The 24227-nt window shown below is 36.1% G+C and overlaps 1 protein-coding gene across 4 annotated transcripts in view; it reads right to left on the reverse strand.

The window, feature by feature from the left end:
- The window catches only part of KCNIP4 (potassium voltage-gated channel interacting protein 4), a 395018-nt gene that overhangs the window by 107407 nt on the left and 263384 nt on the right, over positions 1-24227 (reverse strand). For 2 of the 4 annotated variants that reach the window (XM_068403234.1, XM_068403233.1), the window contains exon 1: positions 16901-17012. The exons of the other annotated variants lie outside the window; for them this stretch is intronic. In XM_068403234.1, the coding sequence (XP_068259335.1) occupies positions 16901-17012 (112 nt within the window). Of the gene's footprint in view, positions 1-16900; positions 17013-24227 lie in introns of those variants that run through there. 4 annotated transcript variants of the gene reach the window in all.

The raw sequence follows: 24227 nt of genomic DNA on the forward strand, positions 1-24227 counted from the left end.
GAGCTAACTGGACAATGAGAGTCAAGTCAGTTGAAACAGTTCAAATTTGTAATGAAGTCTGATGGAAAAATGAGTCATGTCTTCCACACAGAGGCAGGGAGTAAGATTCAATTTGTCAGACTGGCTGTCTGCTTCCAGGACACACATAAGGCGGTTGCCCAGGCCATTCCTCCCCTGGGATGCCACCTCTTTACTCGGGAAGAGAGAGTCCTGGGGAGGGTTAGGTAGAGCTGTGCCGTCCCCAGGTGGCCCAGCTCTGACAGCCTGCCGCCAACCCTTGTGAAAGGACTAGAGCCTATTTGCTCACGTTGCTCTCTGCAAACTTTCTCTATGGTAATTTAGGGTCAGGATGTTGTCCAAACTGTCCCCATGAAAGGGAACTGACAGCTGACAGAGGTGGCTTCACCTATGTTGCTCTTGGACAGCGGTGCTTGGTGGCCTGTACTCTGCATGGCTGGAAGTCTGAGTGGCAGCCTCCTTGTTCTAGCTGGGAGAGCCTAGCAAAACCAATTACCTCTGCTGAGCTATTTTTCTCTGCTAGCCTGTGACCAAGGAAAGATTAAAGGTTGCAGAAGTAGCCAAGAGGTGATTATACTACAAATGAATAGCCCAGAAAGGTAGATTTCTTCACAGCTATTATAGTCAGACACTGTGACACAGCAGTTTGCCTAAGGGATTTGCTTAAACAAAAGATGTCTTTCAATTACTATGTATGTGCTAATAAAAAATAAAATAAAATGAAAACAAAATCAAAACCAAAAAGCATTTAATATTTTATGGCAATAAATGTCTCATCTTCAGAACACAATTTTGTGAATGGGTAAATTTGTGCATCATCTGAAAAGGAGACTGAAAATCCTTTGACATTTAATTTTATTTCTCCTCACAAAAAAAGTTCATTATTAATAGATCTTATTAAATTAATAGTAGCAAGCGGACAATTTCACTCTGTAAAAAACAGACCTTTATAGTCTTTGAAAAACAGTGATTTATTCATATTATCTCAAGATATTGTTTTGCTGATAACAATAAGAAGGACTCATTCTGCATTACTCATGTATTCTAACCTCCTGGGGACTTTAACAATGAAAATTATCATCATGGGTTCTTCACAGGGAAATGGGAATTGGCAGAAAATGCAGGACAGGCCCCAAGTAGCTATACATTATGAATGTATACTGTGAACTATCACAACTGTGTTTTATTGTTAAAAATAGATTTTACATGAAATAGCTACTCAGAAAAATAACCAGCATGTTGTTCACTGCCTTCATATGAATGTGACAGGTAAAATGCCTCAGTGTGTATTAACCTATTTTAAAATAATATTGCAGAAGGAATCATAAGAGAGAGGTTTTTTAACCTAAAGTTCATTTTGTTCACACTGAAAATACTATTCCTAACAGTCTCTACTATCTGAAATTTGGTTTGGTGATGAAGTGTTACATGGTGTTGCACGTATTTTAAATACATACAGGAAAAGGGGAGTAAAGAGGTTATCTGTCTCCAGAGCAACATATCCCCCATATGTCATGGGCACTGTCATACCTCCAGCTCCCCAGTCGGTGGCCTGGTTGGCTATTTGTCATATGGAGCCAGTATTAGAATAAAGGTTAAAGTGTGGTAAGATATAGCTTTAAATGAGTACAAAGATGTCTTGTAGATCCAGCCAGTGAATAGCTATAGGAAAATAAGGCAGCAACGCTCTGCAGTACCCAATACTCTCGAGAAAACAGAGAAGTCTAATCCAATAAATATTGACAGAAGTTGTATCTTTTCAATTAGCTTTAACAATGACATTTATTCTTCAATTAATTAAATCAGCTTAGTTCTGGAGATTGATAATTAGTCATAGTTTCTTTTCTTCTTTTTATGTGATACTTTTTAACTAGAGTTCCTAGGGGCGTTTCAGGAATTTGTGGACTAATGTTGATCTTGGTGGCTAACATTTACAATACTTAGATCATTCATGCTCCAGGAACCTTTTGTTGTTCTTTATTGACATGTACAACAACAAAATAAATCACCATTAAAGGGTTCTGTAAACAATCTTCAGATCATTTTGACTCAACTTCTACATTTTAAATAGATCATTGAAGTATCGTCATAAACTATGGGACTGTCATGTGATGTCTCTGACATACATGCACTTACTGAGTCCTGCTTTTCTCCTTTAAACTTATTACACTTCCACTGCATATCACACTTTCACACCTTCATAATCCAGTACCTTATCATATAGTCATAATAATTTTGAAGGAGACTCACTCCAGTTAATCCCAGCCCAGTCCTTCTCATGAATCTGTTCCTTCCAGGAACAGCTGTAAATCACAAACCTTTGAATTAATTTTTGCTATTTATTTTTTAATGTCCTACTACTTTGAGGAGGGTAAGGAAACAAATTAAAACACGTAGCATCAAAAAATGCTGCTTCTATTTATTGATTAAATTAAAACCCTGTGTGCTACCATGACATCAGGAAATGCATTTTTTAAAATTAATTTTAACTCTCACTTTAGTATGGCCTTTAATGTGTTACTTTACAAGGAGGACAAGAAAGAAGATATCACTAAGCTACTCAGAGGTTGTTCCCATCCTCCTATCATTTGCAATTGACAAACATGGCATTTCTAAGAACCGCAGAATGACAGCTGTAGTGACTGAAGAAAAATATCTAAGCTTTCAATTCTAATTTAAAATAGCACTTTAAGAGATACTTTCCATCTTCTATCCTGCTGTTGAATGACAAATGCCTGATTGGTGTTGAGCATATGAAGAACTGACAGACATTATATGGAATATAGTTATTGGGCGTTTACTGTCAGCTGATCTTCCACAAAACAAGCTGAAGCAGCTGATTGCTAGCTGAAACTATGATCACATAGTAGCATTTTGGAGGGTAGGAGAAATTTGCAACTAAAATAAAAATTATATCTGCAGGAAGAGATAGTTCCTTAGAAAACCACAACATCTATTGCAAAATGTAATCATAGTACTACAGAAAGTAAATATGTGGTACATTTGCATTCTTCATTACTCACAGAATATGCCTCCCTTAATTTTTTAAAAATATCATGTTACGTGATTTATTTCATGTAACCCATGGACATTGCCACACTCAAAGATATGGTAATTTAAGGTAGATTAATGATTTCCCCAAAGCACACCAGTCAAGAGCTCATTTTAATTGTAGTGAAATTACTATACATATAAATTGCTCAGGTTGTCATCGTAAAGCAATGTTTCAGAAACAAGAAGTTGATCGGAAAAAAAATGTGCGAGAGCAGCCATACACATATACAGCTGTATGAAAAATCAGAGTGTAATTCAGGTCTTTATTGAAGAACGTGAAGTTCAGGAACTATAGAAATCCAGCTTATGACTTTGAGATCTTAAACAGTTCTCTGTGGCTTAACTTCTATACAAACTTAGCATAATTATTTTCAAAGAGCTTTCCATCCTACTATTAAACTTAGGCAGACAGATATGGATGAAAATTTCAGAAGAGGTGAGTTTTCAAATAAATGTTCTCCATTAGGAAGTGCCCACTACTGAATTTTTCTGAAACCCAGCTTAAAGAGAGTTTGGTACTTTTGTCTGCTTTTAAACCTTCCATAGTCTCGTCTTGAAAAGTGCTAGCTACTCAGGATGACTAGAGGATAAACTTCTATTAAAGGAATACATTTAGGACAGGAACCCAGAGATCTGAAATAAATTTATTTCATTTCCTCCTTTTTTTTTTCTGCTATTCTTGCAAGTTTTGAGAATGAAAAACGTGATTTAAATGTAAAATATTTATCAAATATTAAAACAGATATTAAATAAGATAATCAGAAAACATTAAATCAGGTGACACTTGAACATATTCTGTCAATTCACATTCCTACCACCCCATGAATTCCTGAGTTTTAGTTCTGTGAAAAGTTTGCATTTTCAGTTTCTCTCCATAACTGCTAAAGGAAAATAAACAAAACCTCAATTCTAACTTAACTTATTCTTCCTTCCTCCTTTTCATAATGAGCTAGAAAGACTTATAGCAAAAATCCTCTATATAATTTTTTAGGAACAAAGATTTCAACACAGAGAAATATTTAGCAAGAAGACCACAACTGCAAAGAAAGCAATAGAAAATATGAATGATATCACTTATCTTTTAAAATAACCAAGTGGAGACAACACATTTTTTTTTCCATTCATTTTTAGAATTAGACTCTCTTAACCACTGTCAAACACACTCCAAAGCAGAAGCAATGCTCTAATTTATGAATTCAATTATAATAGGCTTAAAGTAATAAAACTATTATTAAGTTCATTTTTTCTCAGAAATGTGCAACTGTGTAGTACAGTAGTAATACACTGTGAATCACTTGGTGTTAAATAATGCTTCTTACTGCCTGCAGGGTAAGACTAGACTTTATTGAAATAAGAATGAGCGAGATTATTCAAAAAAACAAGTCTATAAAAACTGTTTTCTCAGTGTGAAGTACTATAATGCAGTTTCCAGGCAGCTTCCTGGCCATCTGAGTCCACTACAGTCCTCCATACTAAACCACAAAAACCTGGATAAATTAAGTACCAGGGCACGCTTTAGATCTGCCTGGATTCATCTCACTGAAGAGACTGATCATACAACTTAAAAGTTCTAAAAATAATCAAAAAGGAAAAAGATTTTCTGGTGAGGATAAATAGCATGTGAAGAACCACTAGTGCTTAAACCACATTTTCAAATGTAAGTGTCTCAACTGGGTCATAAAGATCAATATCTAGGAATTTGAATTCAGGTGGCCTGATTTTCAGAAAAGTTTCTTCTGAAATCTGCCACAATTCGCACAGTTCAACACTTCTAAAAACCAGAGCATCTTTATTTATATTCCCACATTGCCAACGATAGGCTCCTTTGTTTGAAAGCAGTTGTTTTGCAAATGTTCATTTATCATCCAACACAGTAAACAAGAATAACTATACTCCTCTGGGAAAATGGCAACAACAGAAAACCCTAAACAGTTTAATTTTTTTAATGTTGTTCCCCCTGCCCCGAGTTCCTTCTGTTTTTTGTCTGCATGGCCATATATACGTGTGCACAGACACATACATTTAGTAGAAGAGCAAAAATGAACAAGAGCTATAGCTTGATTGCCCTGAGCCTGTGAAGTCTGTTGTAACTGTCCTTCCATCTTATCTACTCTTAAAAGACTTCTAACATCATCAAGTCCTTAACAAACCCAAGGTGATTCCTACCTTGCAGTTCCTTAGGTGTTCAACTCTCTTAATGAATTAACCCATGATAGTTCTATAAGCCCTCCTTAAAAACTGCATTCAAAATGTGCTTCCATTGCAATGCTTCTGGGCCTGACTGTGGCCTATTTTTTTGTGGAAAAGAAAATCTCCACTTGCCTTTGCATGTTGTTGCATACGAATGTTAGATTGGACTCGTCCTGTCCTGCTTTCTATTCATGTAAGCACTGCACTGACTCTCCTCTCTCTCCCTTCCATCGGATGTCCCCGATTAGGATGCCATGCAGAGTGAAGAAAAGGTGAGCTGGCATAAATATTGACCTGCTGCTACTTGTTCCTTCTCAGACACAGAGAACTAGAAATGAGTTTGCTGCTCCCTGACTCACCCGCCTCCTCGCTGGCTGTTCCGGAAGCGGTACAAATAGAAACAGCCCTTGAACTGTAAAGCATTTGGGCAGAAACTCTCTTATTTTTAAAATAATAACCAACACAATGGACGCAACTACTATCTCTGGATATACAAATAATAGAAAATAGCACAATTTAGTAAAATTCATAAAAGAAAGAATTTGCTACTAAGGATTTTACTTAATTATGACTTTTCAGGCACTTCTATTCAAGTGTTCATCCATGAGATGCATGTTTAACCTGGCACAGGTAAAAGAGATCTGAATAAAAGCTTTTAATAACAATGTTTTCAGCAATTTCTTCTCCATTTGGAAAAAGCTAGAAGCACAAATTCATGGTAATATATGTGTATACAGTGAAGCATCCATTTATTGGTATTACTTTGAGGTTCTCTACTTTTATAAAAACAGCCTATACTTTTGTGTTGATTGCTATATTTGGAATGTGCTATTTTGTGCACAATATTCTGCTGAGAGAATAAAGTGATGGACACATATAACCTCTGAAGAAATCAGCTGGATTTTATATAGTACAATACATTACACTTGTTCTTCTGAGAAAAGCAAGTAAAAAAGTTACAGTTTTCTGATATATCTGAGGATCAGGGTCTGAATCCAATCCCAAAACAATTATTGTGAGTTAATTGATTGGGTTCCATTTAGTGACTTCAGTAATGAGGATATAAAATTGCCCAGAGGGAGAAAGAACTGGAAATAAAAATATTTTTTTCAGCAATGTAAATCATATTACTTATTATTGAAATATAACAAAGAAACATTTATTTTCAGTGCGACATTATTGAAATATAACAAGGAAGAGTCTATCTGCAGTGTCAAACTACAAAATATTTTCCTTCAAGTTATTATTTAGAATTTATTTTACAAGTTTAAATTAAAATGAATCCTATTTCTTATATTTGGGAAAACAGAATCCTATAGAAAATCTCCACACTTTAATAACAAAATAGCATCTTGTGCTGAAAGTAAAAGTGTATTCATTTTACAAATATGTTGTATTAGAAGACTATTCACATAACTAAGAGATTGAGAAATAGGGTCTGTATTTTGAAATATTTCAAAGGAAAAACAAATCAGCAAAGATTTTTTTTAATTTGTGGTCTGTGAAATACTGCAAATCCATCTACTTGCACTTAATACACCATCAATTAAAATATAAAATTATTTTCCATATATATCTCATTGCATATGTTTATATATGCATTCTATGAGCTATATATATATCTCATAAAGGAGTGTATTCCTCCCTATACATATATATGTGTGAGTTCAAATAAATTACATTGTTCATAATAAACAAAGAAGAAACACCAAGGTTTGTGTTAAAAAGAATAGGTAATATGAAGCATTTATAGCTGAAGAAAGTATGTAGGAGTACAACAGAAGATACTTGCTATGCCACTGTAAAAATCTTACTGTAATTTATTTTAAAATAGCTTTTTATTGGAATCTGAGATGAGACTACCCACTTTCTCAACATGAAAGTAGATACTATTCATAGTTAAAAATAAAGTCTTGGGTATTGACTGATGCCAACACATTTCTGGTTGGATTCAGAGTCCCTTTTTTGTTTAAAAAGTCTCAACAAGTTGAAGATATTTAAAACTGTCGCTCACCACGATCAAGTTTCAAACTCAGGCTTCTAGTTTTGACAGTGAGATTAAAAGAGATCTATTGATGTGCGTCTCAATACTCATATGGCCTCACTACTCTAGCATCTGAAGCAACTTTTGACCTATTTACTATCCGAAAAGCCAGTAAGTTAACTCGTATAATTTTCACCATTTTCTAGAAGATTTCCTAACATTACAAAGGAAAGGAATCATAATAAGGGTTCCTGAATGCCAACCCAGCTTTCTTACTATTTAATTGTGATTCTTCTAATTATGTAATTGAAGTCGCTGATAATTGGTACCTGTCTGACAGAAATAATTAAGTACCTTATAAACAACTGAAACTACAGAAGAAATACAGGGAGAGGCTGCATGCAGATTAGTCAATAGTCTAAGGATAATTATAAAACATATAAAAATCTAATTCACTGAATCTCATGAACCTTTCTATTTACCTTCCTAATTATTCTATTTTATTTTAAATTTATTTTGAGATCTTCCTTACCTCACTACTTATTCTCTTGGTGATTACTAAGCAAACTAGACTTTTTTTTCCACCTTCTCCCCTTACTAATCCCTTCTCTTCTTTAATTCCTCTAATTTATCTCCCCCACTCCAAACCCAGCAGTTTTATTTGCAAGGAACGAACTATCTTTGGCAACATCATGAAACAGTCACTGAACTGTTGCGCTTCATTTTGATTTGATTCATTTCAGTGAAATTTGATCAATATCCTTCTAACTTTCGAAAGCCCTGTTGTCTGAACAATGATTTGGTTCATGACATAACGTATTCTTTCTTGAGTGATTAGTGGAAGGCTGAAAATAAATTACACTCAAAATATGGGGAGACGTCTATCAGAAATATTCAAGGTCTGTTCATCTATATACGTATACAAAAATCAGGCAAATGCACATATGGAATCCATCCATTTCCTTACAAGCAAATATAAAATAATCAATCTTCACAACAGCCTGCCATTTTAATATGGAAATACAGACTATTCAGCAGTAACATATTTCACAGACTAATAATAAATTGATCAGTAATGACAATTTAAAAAAAATTTTTTTTAACATTAAAAGTGACCTACTTGCACCTACGTCAGACCTTCCATTTTACAGTTGTCCCCTTGGAATACTATAGCCATTAAAAGTTACTTAGTGTTAAAATTTGGTACACAAAGTCTTAATTTTAGATTATTTCTCTTTCTTCAACAAATGTACACACATGCATACACACATGCACTCAAACTATCGTTAGGGTATTTCTAAAAGTTCATAGAGACCAGACTTTGGAAGTGCATATTACATTTCTGTAAACGGAACAGCCTGATTTCACAGAATCACAGAATGGTTGGGGTTGGAAGGGGCCTCTGGAGATCATCTAGTCCAACCCCCTGCCAAAGCAGGTTCCCCTAGAGCACTTTGCACAGGGTCGTGTCCAGGCGGGTTTTGAATATCTCCAGAGGAGACTCCACAACCTCCTTGGGCAGCCTGTTCCAGTGCTCTGTCACCCTCAAAATAAAGAAATTTTTTCTCATATTTAGATGGAACTTCCCATGTTTCAGTTTGTGCCCATTGCCCCTTATCCTGTTGCTAGGGTCCACCGAGAAGACTCTGGCCCCATCCTTTTGACACCTGCCCCCAAGGTATTTGTAAGTACTGATAAGATCCCCCCCCTCAGTCTTCTCTTCTCCAGGCTACACAGACCCAGCCCTCTCAGCCTTTCCTTGTAAGAGAGATGCCCCAGATTTGTGTTTCTTTATACTGCTATAGTAACATGAAGCAGTTATACAGCATTAAGTGTCCAGATGAGACTACAAAATCAGCTTTATAGCTGCTTTTGCAATTTTTCCCAAAGGTAATTCCATAAGAATTTTTATTACGAGCTAAAATGCATACTAGACAATGAAATTATAGCCTAGTGGCTTTAAATTACATTATTATTTTCGCATTACATGGAACAGATTCAACTGCTTTGTAAATCTTGATTTTTCATATAGGTCTGCATGTAATCCGAATACATAAATCCCTAAAAAATTTACTGAGTATCTCCCATGTCTCATTAATATCAAAAGTTAAAGAATTCTGGTCACAAACTGCATCAAACATGGAACAAATAATTTAAGAATTCAAGAGACCAAAGGTGACTATATTATTTCTACATCAATGCATATTATGGATGGTTTTTTTGATCAGTCATTCCATCATTGCGCATATTTAATCTTGTTCTATAATGTCACTTTAGGCAACACCATATTCTAACAGTAAAGCCTTCTAGATTCTCAGCCCTAAAGTACATTAGTGATTAGGCAATGCTTTTGTCTCCTCACCTATAGTCAGATGACCAAGTGTAGTTATTTTTCAGAAGTGTATTTTGTCATACCAAATCTCCGTCATCTTAAAATGAATTAGTTTATGTGGAGCTACATTTTAAAATCAGCCTGAGCCTGAAGCAGTGTCAGAGTGCAGAGGGCAAATGCACAAGCAGGGCATACTGTAGGAAGCTCTTGGTATCCATGCTCTAGGTTGCATACTGGTTAGATGCATACTTTGCTACAGGTATCAAATATGTTACTTACCTTTATTTGGGGTATTTTTCTCTATATGTTGGGAGAAAATACCTCCTTTCCTTTCAAAAGTTATGTAATTTTGGCCATCAATGGCTGTTATGATTGAATACTGAGTGCTTTCTGCGTGATCTTTCCTTCATCTTCTGATTTCCTTAGTTGATAAAGAATCAATTTATTTTAGCATTCTGTAATAGTCAGATGGAGTGTTGGTCATAGTTCATACACGCAGTACATCCTGATAAAACCTAGCGCTCCATTTTTCTTCTCTGAGTGCTAATTCAAATATACTCCAGTTGCTTCTCAAATGTTTGTACTCAACACAGGTATTCACAATGTACTTAAACAATGACAGTAAAATGGTCCTGAGAAAGGGGCATCTGATCTAGTATGGAGACAGAAGTGGTAAACACACAGACAACTTTGGATGAATGATCTGCTTAAGATGAATACTCAGCAGCTCTTGAAGAAAGTTCAAATGTTGCTCAAAAGTAACTATGGCTTTGCAAAGATGAATATAAGGAGAAGTTGCCCTACCTGCTTGCAAATAGTCATTCCCTCAGGCTAAAATGACTGTCACTAAGAACGTTTTCTTGAAAAAAAAAAAGTCAGGACTAGGAAGCTAAATGTCCAAGTGAAGGATACAGTGACTGAGGGGTAGGATTCTTGCAGAACAGTGTGGCCAAAAGGAACCCTCCCTACATTAGGATGCAAATATACTGTGCCATCTTGACCCAGCGAGTAAAGTTTTAGCATAGTGAGTGAGTGTATAGTAAGTTTTATCTAAGCAGTCCAGAAAATTCATAATGCCTGATCCTTCTGTGAGCTTTCACGTGAAGAGACAGCACATAAGTTGTCCTTACAGAAGTCTTCCTAGTTTATACCAGTATTTTTAACATCTCTTAAATATTACTCTCCACTTTTCATGCAGCAGTATCTAAACTTCGAATCCAGACTGGTATGGATGTAAAAATGACCTATTCCTCAGTGATTCAGATGGTCTGGATGTTAAAATGCCCCGGAGAAGTCCATGGGAAGTAGCTGATGAAATATCTCTGTAAGACAATAAGGTTTTCCTTAAAACTCTTATGTAAAGTGTCCCATTTAATTCATAGTTTGGCAAAAGTAAATGTTTAGGCTGATGCATTATTTCCCTGTTTTTGACATGAAAGGATGATTTTGCCCCTCTTTGTTTCTGAAACACATTACAGTTGTATCATATTTGAATCTTATCATTAGGTCCAGGTAGGAAAGCCACAAAAGTAAAAGCAAAACAAAACAAAATCTTCAGTTTCAATATAACTATGTTAAGATTATACTCTTCTTACATAAGGAGGTTAGTCAAGATGGTGCTTCCCAAACAAAATCATTCTCCTAAGCCTGGAAGAGCCTAGTTTTTGAGGCAGGGTGAAGAGTAAATAGAGTATCTTCAACAACCCTGAGCTAGATGTAACAGATGGTCACAAGTTTCAGTACATTTCAGCATGTTTCAGCTTGTCTTGCACCCGACATAAGCATAAAGAAACATACTTGTGCAAGCAGACACGTCCTCTTTAGCTTGGAGAAGAGGAGACTGAGGGGTGACCTCATTAATGTTTATAAATGTGTAAAGGGCAAGTGTCATGAGGATGGAGCCAGGCTCTTCTCAGTGACATCCATTGACAGGACAAGGGGCAACGGGTGCAAGCTGGAACACAGGAGGTTCCACATAAATATGAGGAAAAACTTCTTTACAGTGAGGGTAACTGAACACTAGAACGGGCTGCCCAGAGAGGTTGTGGAGTCTCCTTCTCTGGAGACATTCAAAACCCGCCTGGACGCGTTCCTGTGTGATATGATCTAGGTAATCCTGCTCCAGCAGGGGGATTGGACTAGATGATCTTTCGAGGTCCCTTCCAATCCCTAACATTCTGTGATTCTGTGAGTCTGTGATTATAAATGAGCATATTCTCATTGAAAATTGCATCTCAATTTTTACACCAATTTAAGACTGGACTTAAAGCAGTAACTTAATGCAGTTTTGCATTTGGTCTGAAATAACTATTATCTGCTGTGCAATCTACAGATGATTCCATAAACTGACTTTTCTATAGTGACCTGGAAACCACAATCTCTGTCAAGATTTACAAAGAGGGTTGGGGAAAGACTCAAAGAAAAAAGGAAATCTATTTTTTTCACCTCTGAGGGGAAGAGTTATGCTTCTGGAAAGATAATGTATGAACCTCAACACCTTTCATCTAGCCATATTCAGAAATTAAACTGTCTATGGGCACAGGTGGTAATATATTTGATGCTGAAGGAATTATTGGTTGTCATTTCTGTTGTGAAATATTCACTGATGATCACAGGAAACTTAACATTTCTATGTACCTTGATGGAATGAATTGGCACTGGGATATCAGTATCCATGAACAGAATTTTTTGAGGCAGGTGATACTGGCTTACTCAGAAGAAAGTAGTTCTCTCAATCCTACAAGTGTCTCTGGAGAAGAAAAAAAGACAAGTAGAAAATGGACGTTTCACCATGTGAAAATCGAACATCTCATTGATAGCAGATCCTAATCAGGTGTTGTAAGCAGTTGCTGGGAAAGGGCAAGGGGATATATACTGCTGTGTGGTATATTCCTTACTTTTAATGCATCCCATTTGTCTGAGAGAGGTGATACAGGAGAGAGAGCACCACAGCAGAGTCTGTTGGAAGCTGGAATTGTAGCACAGCCACCAGCACACAAGTAGGACATCGAAATTCAGATAATTCTTATCAACCACTTGTAGACAAGAAGAAAACTCCCTTGGGAGTTCTTTTTCTTAGAAAAATATGAAGCAAGAGAATTTCTCAGCAATATGTCTTTCCCCATACCATTTCTAAGGGTGAGAGTCATACTGCACTCGAGACAATATTTTAAACCTTACTGGTTTTGCTAAGCCATAAGAGTAACTAACAACATGTTAACACATATGATTGCAGACAGACCTAGCCTTATCTTCTCTGTGCTTTTAAGTATCTGAGCCACAGAAGAGGCACATTTTAGCATATTAGTATGACAGAAAAATCAACTCAAATGAACTAACATGACTTCTGGACTGGAGGTGGCTTCTGTCCATCCAAATTAGATTAGAAAGAAAAAAACTGGTCTTTCTGTACCTGCACAGAAGAGATATATCCTAAGACAGAAAGCTACCTCTATTTAAAGAAAATACACCCCTTCCCCAATTTCCAAATTCTAGTCAAAGCAACAAATTATTCTATTTAGTGTCAAAGCTGCCTTTGCAGCCAAATATGTTTATTGATAACTGTAAGTGAACTGCTCTTTGCTTTGCATCACAGTAAGAGAAACTAAGGATCAAATATTCCTATGTAGCCTTGATGGCCTATTGAGTTGAAAGACATGTAGAGACCAGTGGGTCCTACTAGCCAAAAGATTTTGATTTCGTGGGACATGCATATGTCAGACATGAAATTTATATCTGAATAAGCATTTCGAAGATAATAACAAGCTCTGGAAACTGTTAGAGATTAGTGGAAGGAAAAGGGGAGGAATAGCAGGACCTAAAATAGATTGCAACATTGGTTGATCATATTCACAAGCAAAAGAAAAAACATTTCTGTATGAGGTGTTATAATTCAAAACATAATCAATGCATGATGAAGGAAGAAGCACAAAGTTTGTCCTTTTAAAGACGTTGATTTATGCAGTTCCCCGGTGTTTACAAAGTTGCTCACACATATTTGCATAAACTCTCTGTATAGCTATGGCTTGACAGATACTCTGGACACAAAGATGCAAAGTGAATCCTTCATTTTACCATCTCTGCCCTTCAGGTTTCTGGTGGATGAATTCCCTTTAAGCCTGGTACTGCTACTTTACTGCTCTGATCCTTTGCTTCAGTTCTGATCACCCTCCTCTCCTCCTCTTCCAGCTGAGCAACAAAAGCTTTGGAGGGAAGTTGCCCAGCAGCAAAAGTTTCAGGGAAGGAAGCTGGAGGGAAGATATTGATCAGCGTCAAACCACTTTCAAAGTAATGGAAGGAGAGGGAAAGGAGAGTTTCATTCTCTTAGTAAAAGTGGTATTGATTCAATTTTGTCCTTATAACTGAAATAGCTTGCTGGCTCCAGTGAAGCCAGCTTTCTCCTCATTCTGGTCTCTCTTTCCTGCTTATTGGAAAGTGGAGGATGGATGAAGTTGAATAGCATAGCCCCTAGCCTGGGACACAGGATCAAATCAGGTTCCCTGTCCTGATGAAGGTTGAACACTGTAATAAAACTAAGCAGATTGCCTGGATTCTCCTACTTTCCCATGGAGGAGTGAGGGCAAGTCAAACTCTTCATCACCATAACTCCTTTGCTATGTAAAGTAAAGAAGGGTGGTTGTCCATCATGGCACAGTGAGTGACCCATCTTTTTGCTTGTTCAGTTGAAAGTCCATTTTTGCAGGAGAGAGGGCTGTATGGCGAAGAAGCCGTACTGGGTAGTACACTTCCAGTATCTGTGTTAAAGAAGAAATTTTTCTTCAAGTGTAGTATTGTTTTAACACTGTTCTTTTTAAAAATAATAGTGAAAGTGCCTGGAATGCATGATGGAGGGTATTTTATACCTCATTATAAATTACTATAAAAATAACCAATAAACAAGCTGTTGCAGTTTCACAGTACAAGCAAATTAAGGAGTAGTGAAGCTGAAGGTGCCTCTACACTTCTGTGGAAAGAGAGGAAAAGTGAACTGGAAGGATGGAGACACTATGATTACTCAGTCCATGGTGCTTTTAAGGATCATTTTAGTTCTGGTCCCATTTCTGCTGCTGACTCTTGGTTTGGGATTAGACAAATAGCTCTTCTGCTAGAAACTGCCATAACATAACAACCTCACTAAATTCAGTAGACTTTAACAAGTTAGCAACTAAGGATTTGTCATTTAGCTGTCTTCTCTGACCTTTATTGGCAAACATCGGGACAAGCATGCTGCCCTATCTTTTCAGTGATCTTTTCAAAATAAATCAATATATCGGGAATATTAAGACAAGCATGTTAAGATATCAGAAAGCCTAGCTATGGAAACAGATTTGTTTCATTGACTTGACTCCACAGGGTAGATGGAGAGGGCTCATTGCTCATTTTTTGTTTCAGGATCAACATTGGTCATTCAAACATGGTCTTCCTTCTATACCAAGAGAAAATCTGTCCTTGCATTCAGTAGGAGAACAACAAACCATTAGTTCTGAATACCTTATAAAGTATTCCTAAATCTTTTGGGGCAGAATTCTTGTTTAATGGTGATGACAGTGCCCAAAGATGGAAGAGTTAAATAGCACAGCCTTAGGGGAACTAGAAATCCCTGGAGTCACTGGAGCTATTCACACTGCAGATGTTATAAGTATATCCACTGTACTTTATAATGTTTACCCTTTTTACACGTAGACATTAGGTTTATGTTGCTAGATACTTTTGAGTGAAATTATCACATTATCATGTGAGGAAATGCCATGGCACTAATGGGCGCATTAAAACAAAAAGTTATACTTCAACTGATATATTGTCTTGAACTTATTATTTATATTAAAATCAGTATAACTTCTACTGGGGGGATTTTTTTTTTTTAAAGGTGATTTCATATAGTCGAAATTTTCCCACAGAGTTAATGGCAATATATTTCAGTGAGAAATCAAGAAAGGGATGTAACCATACACCTGCTAAAAAAACAATATTGCATTTTAAACTTTTTTTTTTCCTATCTGTTACTGTGTGTTATAATGTTGAAGCTAGCACATATTTAAGTAAGAGGATTTTTTGGATGTTAAAAATGCTACACATTCAGAGCATAAAAAAACCCAAAAGTGAGTACTGTTATGAGAGGAAAATTACTTATTTGTTTAGAATTCAAAAAGTAATTTTATAATTCTGCAACCAATACATCATATAGTAATTCAGCAAATGTTATACATTCTGACCACATACAGTTTTTTAAATTATTTATTTCAATAGTTCAGTAACCATAAAAGTGCTGTGTTAAAGATTTCACATTTTATCAGCACACTGAACAATTTTATGAGGTGATGATGTGAATCTACATCCATCAAAGATCCTATTCCATCATGAACAGTTAATGTTTCAGAAAACTGAAGTGCTCTCCTTGGCTGTGTGATTCTGACAGAAAGCAGTTACACAGCAAAAAGTATTGGTTTGGGTTCACATGTACAAACATACTGACCAAAGCAAGTATTTTTTGAGCAAGGGCTTCAGTGTGTAAATAGCTTTTGTTTACTACAGCAGTCCACACAAGACATTTTGTTAAAAAGTTGAAAAGTTGACAGCAAAAGATCTCATTAATAACTGAACTGAAATAGCCTATTTCTATAAAATGTGAAAAAAACTCACTTTGTATAGGAATAAAAATCCTATTAAAATTAATGTGAAGCCCTCTTTGAGAGGAGATGAAATGATATGACCCATACAGTAGAGAGCAGACAGGAATCTGAGCAAGCAAAGAGGAATTTTAAAACATATATTCATTATATATTATTTTAAAATACCCACATTGAATGTTGGTATCTATGCCTTTTTTTGAAAGGTGTCAAGCAGACTTGATCCTAAAGCTTATACTGTAGTAAGTGTTTTGCATTTAGCTATGAAACAGATTTTTAAAACACAGATACTGACACATAACGAAACTCTAATTGCATTGTAAATCAGAAGAGAAAAGCGTGTTATAAACATGAACTGAACTAAAATCCACTTAATCTATGAAGTTTTGTAGCAGTGAACAGCTTTCAAAGGCAACTGACAGGCGTTATGTTCACTGTTTTCAGTCTTTCTAATAAACATCCACTCACAGACACTTGGAAATTTGTCGTAAAATAAAAATCTTACGCTAGGGTCTACTTCTGTTTTAAAATAACAAAGTAAAACCAGCAGAAGTAAACAGATTTTTAGTCTGAATGTTATTTTCACTTTTCAAGCCTTTTAATTTCACAGCTGTTATACCTGATGCTCTTTAAGTCTATTTTAGCAGAACAGACACCACACCTACAAACAGCACAAACTGCGAGTGACCACTTTACCTTCTGAAAAATCAATCAGTCCCAGCAAATGAAGCAGCTTCAGAGATGCAAATATAATCACAACAATACCCACTGTTTGCAGTCCCTCTGACTCCCACTCGAGAGTCAACATTCTTCCAACAGGCAAATCATTCCAGTCTTCACACCAGTTCGCAATCAGAGGGAAATCAGAGGATTTTACCAAGAGTTTGCTTTGAAGAAAGTTGCAGTGGTGTAAAGCAGCACTGTACTGAGCTGTGGCAATTCACCAGCCACTCTAGCTGAGACGAAATCTTAGATAAAGCCCTGCATCTCATGCTTCTCTGAGCATTTGATTTCATCAGTAGCGAGTCCTCTTAGAAGGTTGGGATGGACCAGGAAGCCCTGGGTATGACATTGAATCCGGCGAGCAGCGTTACTTCAGAGCTGCTGGAGGAACATCTGTGTCGGAGCTGGAGACTTGGCTGTGTCAGTGCCAAGAAGAAACTCTCCCTGGAAACTCGCACTAGGGAGCATGCTGCTATCAGCACTCTGCGCTCTGGCGCTCCCAGACCCGGGCTTTGTGATGCTCCCCCAGCTTCGCAGCCCTTCACCAGCTTCTCCTAGCACAATTTCTGTTAAGTTTGACAAATGATAGTTTGGTAAAGGCAGACATCTGCTTTCACGTGTGCTAAATGCTGCACATCAGAATACTACTGCCCTCTTCATTAGAAAGAATAATGTTCAGAGAAACACTGTCCCTTCCTCTTCTTAAACATCATCAGAATCTAATTAGAATCTTCAGTGGAAATGAGAATGGAAATTAAAGAAATACACATCAGCACGATCGGTGCCTCCAGATAGCAAAATACAGTGCTGTCAAGGAGACCTGCACTGCCCAAAGCCCCGTTCCATAGCCAGGAAGAATGTATTATTTATTGATTGAGAAAGAAAACAGTGCTTTTTCTGTCTAAGGACGTGAACCTAGAAGTGCTGAACCTCAAACTCTGATGTATAAATGGGGATTAGGTATTTTCCGCAGCTCCTGGGAAGATCTTGCCAGGCTGCACATCAGGGGAAAAAGAAAAGAGGCTTATGATCCCAGCTGATTTATTGGATAGCCTGTATAAAATTAATTGTCCGGTGTTTATTAATGCAATTACCAAGAGGATACCCAGTGTGATGAATAGGCTCTGAAGAATATTTATGCACATGCGTAAATAGTATAAGTTTAGGCCTAAATGCTTGTTCTTGTGCCCATCCTAATAATTTAACTAAATCCTGTCCACTGGTATACATGGCACTAGAATAAAGTGAAGTGTCAAAAAAAAAAGTGTAGACACCCTTATTACTAAAGAAAAACATATGACCTAACACTAAAAACAATCTCATAAATGATGTCCGATATCGACCACTCAGGTTGCTTAACTCTTTCCATTAGAAAAAATTTTTACTAACTTACAAGAAGCTCAGAAACTTTTATTTTTGTTCACAAGGTCATTATAATTTTAAATAAGCATAATAACAATCTATTGTTTATGGACTACCAGGTAGAGAAAGAAAAATGTAATCTCCAACTTACTATCAGCTTTTTTTGTTTTTCTTTGAAAGTTGTCTGTATTGAATTACAATAAATAAAGTCACAGATTTTTCCATATAGGCAGGACTCTAGAATCTGCATATTTCTGTTCATTCAAAAAATCACATGTGTACTTCAGTTAATTTTAGGTTATATGTAGGCAATATATAAGCAACAATAGTCTTTGATTTTGCTCTTCTGGGTATTTAATACTAGAATGTCATGAGTTCTGTATTATTTATAAATGCTCTGAATCTGAATGTCAGTTCCTTTCCTTATTAACCTGTAGAGCTAAAATGGTGTCTAAGAGGAAAGCACAATAAAAATAAATCAACCAAATACACTATCCCACACTTGCACCTTTCAAATATGTCATTAGCTTTGTCTCATATTGAAAAATAATTATTCAATATATTTTCATGTTAAGTTCTATTCCTTTTAAAAGAAAATTAACGTTTTCCATATCATCACTTCCTTTTAAGGCTCTGACATGTTCATCTTAACTCTTTCTCATCTCTGACTTTTATTTTCTCCTTGAGTTTATTCCTAACTATCTTTTTCTCAAATTTTTCTTCTTCTTCTCAAATGATGAAGTATGGCCAAATATTCACAATATTTCAAGGCTTAATGTTATCCCAGGATAGGAACTTTGACCTGTATTGTTTTACAGGCATTACAGAAACAATAATCCTAATATAATGCAAACAATCACAGTGTAACAGTGAAAGAGGCCTTGCTTATTGTTAAACAGTATCAGGGAAACTATTAAAATGGAGAAATCTGTCAGTCTACATTCTCCTTTCATGCAGTAGCTCCAGTCTACCCTGTGTTCTTGAGGTGCCCACTCTTGGGATCAGAGGCCCTACTCCACCACTAAATGTGCCAACCCACATGCAGAAAGTCACCCAGCGAGAAGTAGTCTCGGCCATAACCAGTGTTTTGTTTTCTGCTTTCACACAAGAGAAGAGACCTGGACCCCTTCTGAAAAAAAAACAAAGGGACAGAGATTATGAATTTTATGAGTTTTAGGGGCCAATTCTACCTGCGCAGCATGATGAGTTACAGAAGAATTTTCAAAGAAAAAAATTAACTTGAGAACATGCAGTCAAAATTAATGTAACTGATTACTGTCTTCAAAGATTACTTCCTTAAAAAAAAAGAAGTAGACTTTTCCTGTTGTTTCTCATGATAGTTCTCTAAGTTAGGGGAACTACATACAGACTTTGTGAATCTCCAAGTCTTAGCTCTGAAAAGTAACGCAGTAAGGATAAGAAGCTATGTGGAAAGGAAAAGGAAGTGATGTATGAAATGTTTCCTTTAATACACCATGCAACAGATTCAAACAAGAGTGTCACTTACAGAGGTGAATTCTTCTGGAAGTGGTTCAATCAAAAAAATTCCATGCCTTAAAGCATTTGAAAATGAAATCAATCTTGAACAAGGAGATAATAATATTCAGTTATATATAAGGCACTTCTTTATACACTGATCCCTTCCTAAATTCATAGTCAAGTGTAATTTCTCTCTCTCACTTTGTATTTTGTTCAATTATTTCAAAATAAATACTTCTGTGAGATGTCCTTATGGAGTGCCTGTATTGATACTACAAGCAAATTTTAAAAGCTGTTCAAAGAAAATGAATTTTTCAATAATGCCACTCCCAGGATACAAAAGAAAACACCATCCTTTACATGAAGCACTGAAACCAGGGGCTGACAGCTTGTATCCAAGCATTGCTCTGGCTCGTTGTCTTTCCCTAATTCCTGCTTCCATTTTCAACATTGCAATGCATTCTAGTGGTGATTTAGTAATATACTTAAGTTTCCATAAACTTTCTTGTGATTCTTCAATAGGTTGTACGGGGAAAAAAAAAAGTGTCAGTACAGTTAGGAAGCTATCCCATCTAAACAGTGCATCTTCCAATGGCTGTAAATTCCTCTTCATAAAGATTTGAAGCAGAATCTTTACTGTTTGCTGGAAACTCAGGTGCTCTCACCCTGTGGGCTTACTGAACCATGAATTATGGGAAAGCATAACCATGTTAGTATTAAACTCAACACAGACCACTCCTGAATTAGCAATAAATATCCATACAAAAATACAGCATTAGGCTGATTTGCCCCTCCACAAAGTAAGGGGAGTATACGCTGCAGCGTAAGGCTGCAGCAGGTGCAGATGCATGGCAAGGCATGGTGTTCCTCAAAAGACAGAGTGAAGGAGTTACTGGCCGTGGACCTGCTCCTGCTGGTTCCTTCCCCCTGGTGATTAGCTGTGCAAGCATAAAAAGAAGCACAAGTTTTTCTCTCCTAAGTAAATAGACAAAAGAAACCTGTGTTGAGGTGCTGTAGGAGATATACCTTGTCTCTGGAACTCACTCTAGGAAGAACTCCTAAGTGAGTTCTGAACTGGACAGAGTAGATCTGACAAAATTAGTGGGGCCTACAAGAACAATCCCATTCTGGAGTCCTTACATTTTGTCACAAACAATCCCAAGTAATTACTGGTTACTCTAACCATTGCAAATAGAATGATTTACGTATGGAATGCAATTTATATAAAAAAGACACCTTACATATGACAGTGTATTACATACTAAGTAAATTTTACATCTGATTGCTGTATGCTTGTAGAATACCTACAATTTTCCCCTACTTCTTGGAAGAAGAAAAAAATACTCAGAAATGTTATTTATAAAGCTTAGATATGGGAAATTGAATTTTAATAATTTTGAAGTTGACTAAAAGCAGAGAACTGCCACTTCAAAACAAAAAATATTCCACCTAATTTAACACATTACAAGAAGTAGCACATGCTTGAGAGTAACGTGTAGGATACTATGAATCAAACAATTAAGGAATAAATAATTTTGAAATCCTAAAAATAGCTGAATAATAATTGTGTGATTAATGTATTAGGGTATAGAATTTCCCTGTAATTTTATATGATTACACAGTTCTTTCAAAATTATCTGGTATTATCATACTTCTTTTACATAAATTGGTAAACTAGTTTAATTCCAGTAAACTCTTAGTTTTTAACTACAACCTGTCACTGTAATTATCACAGTAAAATGAAGTGTGTATTTTTCTTTTAATTGCTTTAGTTTTCATAAAGAATTTTTATTTTACTTATTTTATTTTAATGCTCGCAAGAAGTTTTCACTGTAATTTATAAACTCTTCCTCTTTTCAATTTCTTCTGAATTTGTAGATGAGAGTAGAGAAATATGAATACCTACCTGACCCCAAATACATCGAAGTGTTTTATGTCTTTCCACTATATTTTATTTTTAACATCTGCTTGTAAGCAGTATCAGCCTTCTCAGGCTTTTCTCAAAGAGAAAACTCATCATACTTACAATGATTTTCATTTCTTTTCTGTGCAGACATTCTTGATTTGCTGTTGCCTAATGCAGAATGGGGCTCATCAAAATTGAACAGTTTTCAAGGCAAGAATGTATTATTATTCATTAATTGACTTGAATTATACTGCTTTCCTAAGTGATGAAATCTGCCCAGTGTTGTAACTAATTTACAGGGGGGGGAAAAAAGTCTTAATTGGCTAGCAGTAATAGTTCATTAGACTCTATTTGATATTTTCCCCCAATGTAGCTGAAAAGGGAAACTGCTGATGAGTTAGAAATAGCAACAAAATTTGGAACTATTAATTAGCTGCCCTTCTTTCTATAGTCTCTTCTTCCAGAGGGAAATGTCAGTCAGCCAGAAGAGAAAGAAACTGTCAAACACAGAAAGGGCACCTAGGTACAGGTCAAATGAACTGCTAATCTTCAGCTTCTTGTTCATGCTAGATCTGAGCTTGTTAGGAAAGTTATCCGGTGGATAATGAACGTAATTCTCCTATTAGTTAGCCAGTAAGAAATCTGTTCACAGGGCAATAATCTACAGTTTTCTACACAGAAAAGATTCTATCTTTGATGTGCAGAAGAAAACTACATCCACTAGAAAGCATCCCGAGAATCAGGAAAAGCAACTAATTTATGCATATCCTTTCAAGAATTATTCTCAGAGTAAAAGAATCCATATTTTTTGAATGTAACACCTCCTATGTAGGCTGCTACAGCTAATCACAAAACACTTTGTAATTTTCATAAAATGCTTAAAAAAATTAGAGTAATGCGTGGATTCACGTTGTCTCATCAGTGCTACAGCTACTGAAGACCACAATATTGCACTAGCAGATTACTTATCCTACTGAAATTGCAGGGAAACTTTTGCTAGTTAGAAGAGCTAGGTAGAGTGTAATTACCCAAGATTAAATTTGTCAGGCTTCATATATCATCTTTAATATTTACACTAAGTGCCCAAGATCTTTAATGACTGTAAGTGAATATAGGCTGAGAAAGAAAAAATTCAACACCTGTACAGGCAAGATAAGATTCACTGGTTTGTAATCAAGGGAGAAAACATGATATTCAAGCTTTTGAAGGTTTGGTCTCAGAAATAAATTACACTAAAATAATATTGCAGCTATAGCTGTATAAAGTTGATTTCCTCATTTTAGTAGTCTGGTTCTAGGCTATGATACAGGATTTTATTACTTTTTTTTCCTCTTCATTTTCACCTTCTGACTCTCACTTGCTTCTAAAAAGCTTTTGTTCTTGCTTTCTTCTAAATGAAAGGACTGCTGCCATTACTGATATGAAAACAAGAGTTGAAAAGAATCTCACAAGACAACCATTACCAACTACCCATGACATAACAGCTACAGGTGGTTTCATTTTTTTATAAAATTAATTGATACAGGATGTTATACAATTATGCTTAAAATAGCTAGTGCGCAAGTGGATTGTAAATTAAATGGCATGGCCATGGGAGTAACAGTAGCATTTTATTTATTAAGCTTTAGCAAAGCATTACGGAGATGCTATCTCTTTCCTAAACAAGGTTAAATTACATTTAGTAACAGTAAGTAATCAAATTCTGTTTTGTTTTACTGCAAAGCCCGCTGGCTTGCTTGACAAATGAAATTATCTCTAAATTATGTGACTATGTCTTCAGCCTACAGACCTGTTTTTCTTTTTATATTGAATCATACTTGATCTTGAGCAGCAGGAATTGCCACTACCAAGTTTGTAAGCATAAATGTACGTCTACACAAAAGTGCAGTATAAAGGAATTACTAGGGGCCAGTCAAACCCAACTACTTTATTAGCTATAACACAGCTGTGTTATCACAAAGCTCAGACTGGGTTAACCTAACCAGCAGAGAATCATCAGTAAAAGTAAACTCGCCCCAAAAAAGCTTGCTGTAGATTGGCTCTAAAATTAAATGATTATTGTTCATCTGGCCATTGAACTACCTGAATGGGACTGCAAAGAGTATTTTTAAGAAAGCTCAAGCCCAAGGCATGCCTCATCTGTACATCTTTAATTCCCAGCCCTCCTTTTGAGGTATCATCTGAGTAATTATTCCTCTGACTAACATTATACATAAGACGTGCTTTTCCTGCTTGTAAAAAAATATAATTTTTTTCCTGCATGACCCTCCTCTTCTTCAGTCTTTTCACATTTGGAAAGAACATGGTAATAGCAGTGTCTGACCTGCTGATTTTCTTATTTTACTACTATTTTTGTAATTATATATTGAAGCAAGTGGACAACATTATCAACTATTCTATTTATGCAAAAAAGGAACTACTGGGAGGCCTACAGATCAAGCTGGTAGAAATGCTGGGACAGAGTAACAGCATGCACATCTCCATATTCAGTCATTTTCTGTTAGCCAAATTAAGAACGCATCCACTTATGCTTGCTGATACTTCTAGGACGCT

This window comes from Nyctibius grandis, chromosome 6 (assembly GCF_013368605.1).
Source record: "Nyctibius grandis isolate bNycGra1 chromosome 6, bNycGra1.pri, whole genome shotgun sequence".
Lineage (NCBI taxonomy): Eukaryota > Metazoa > Chordata > Aves > Nyctibiiformes > Nyctibiidae > Nyctibius > Nyctibius grandis.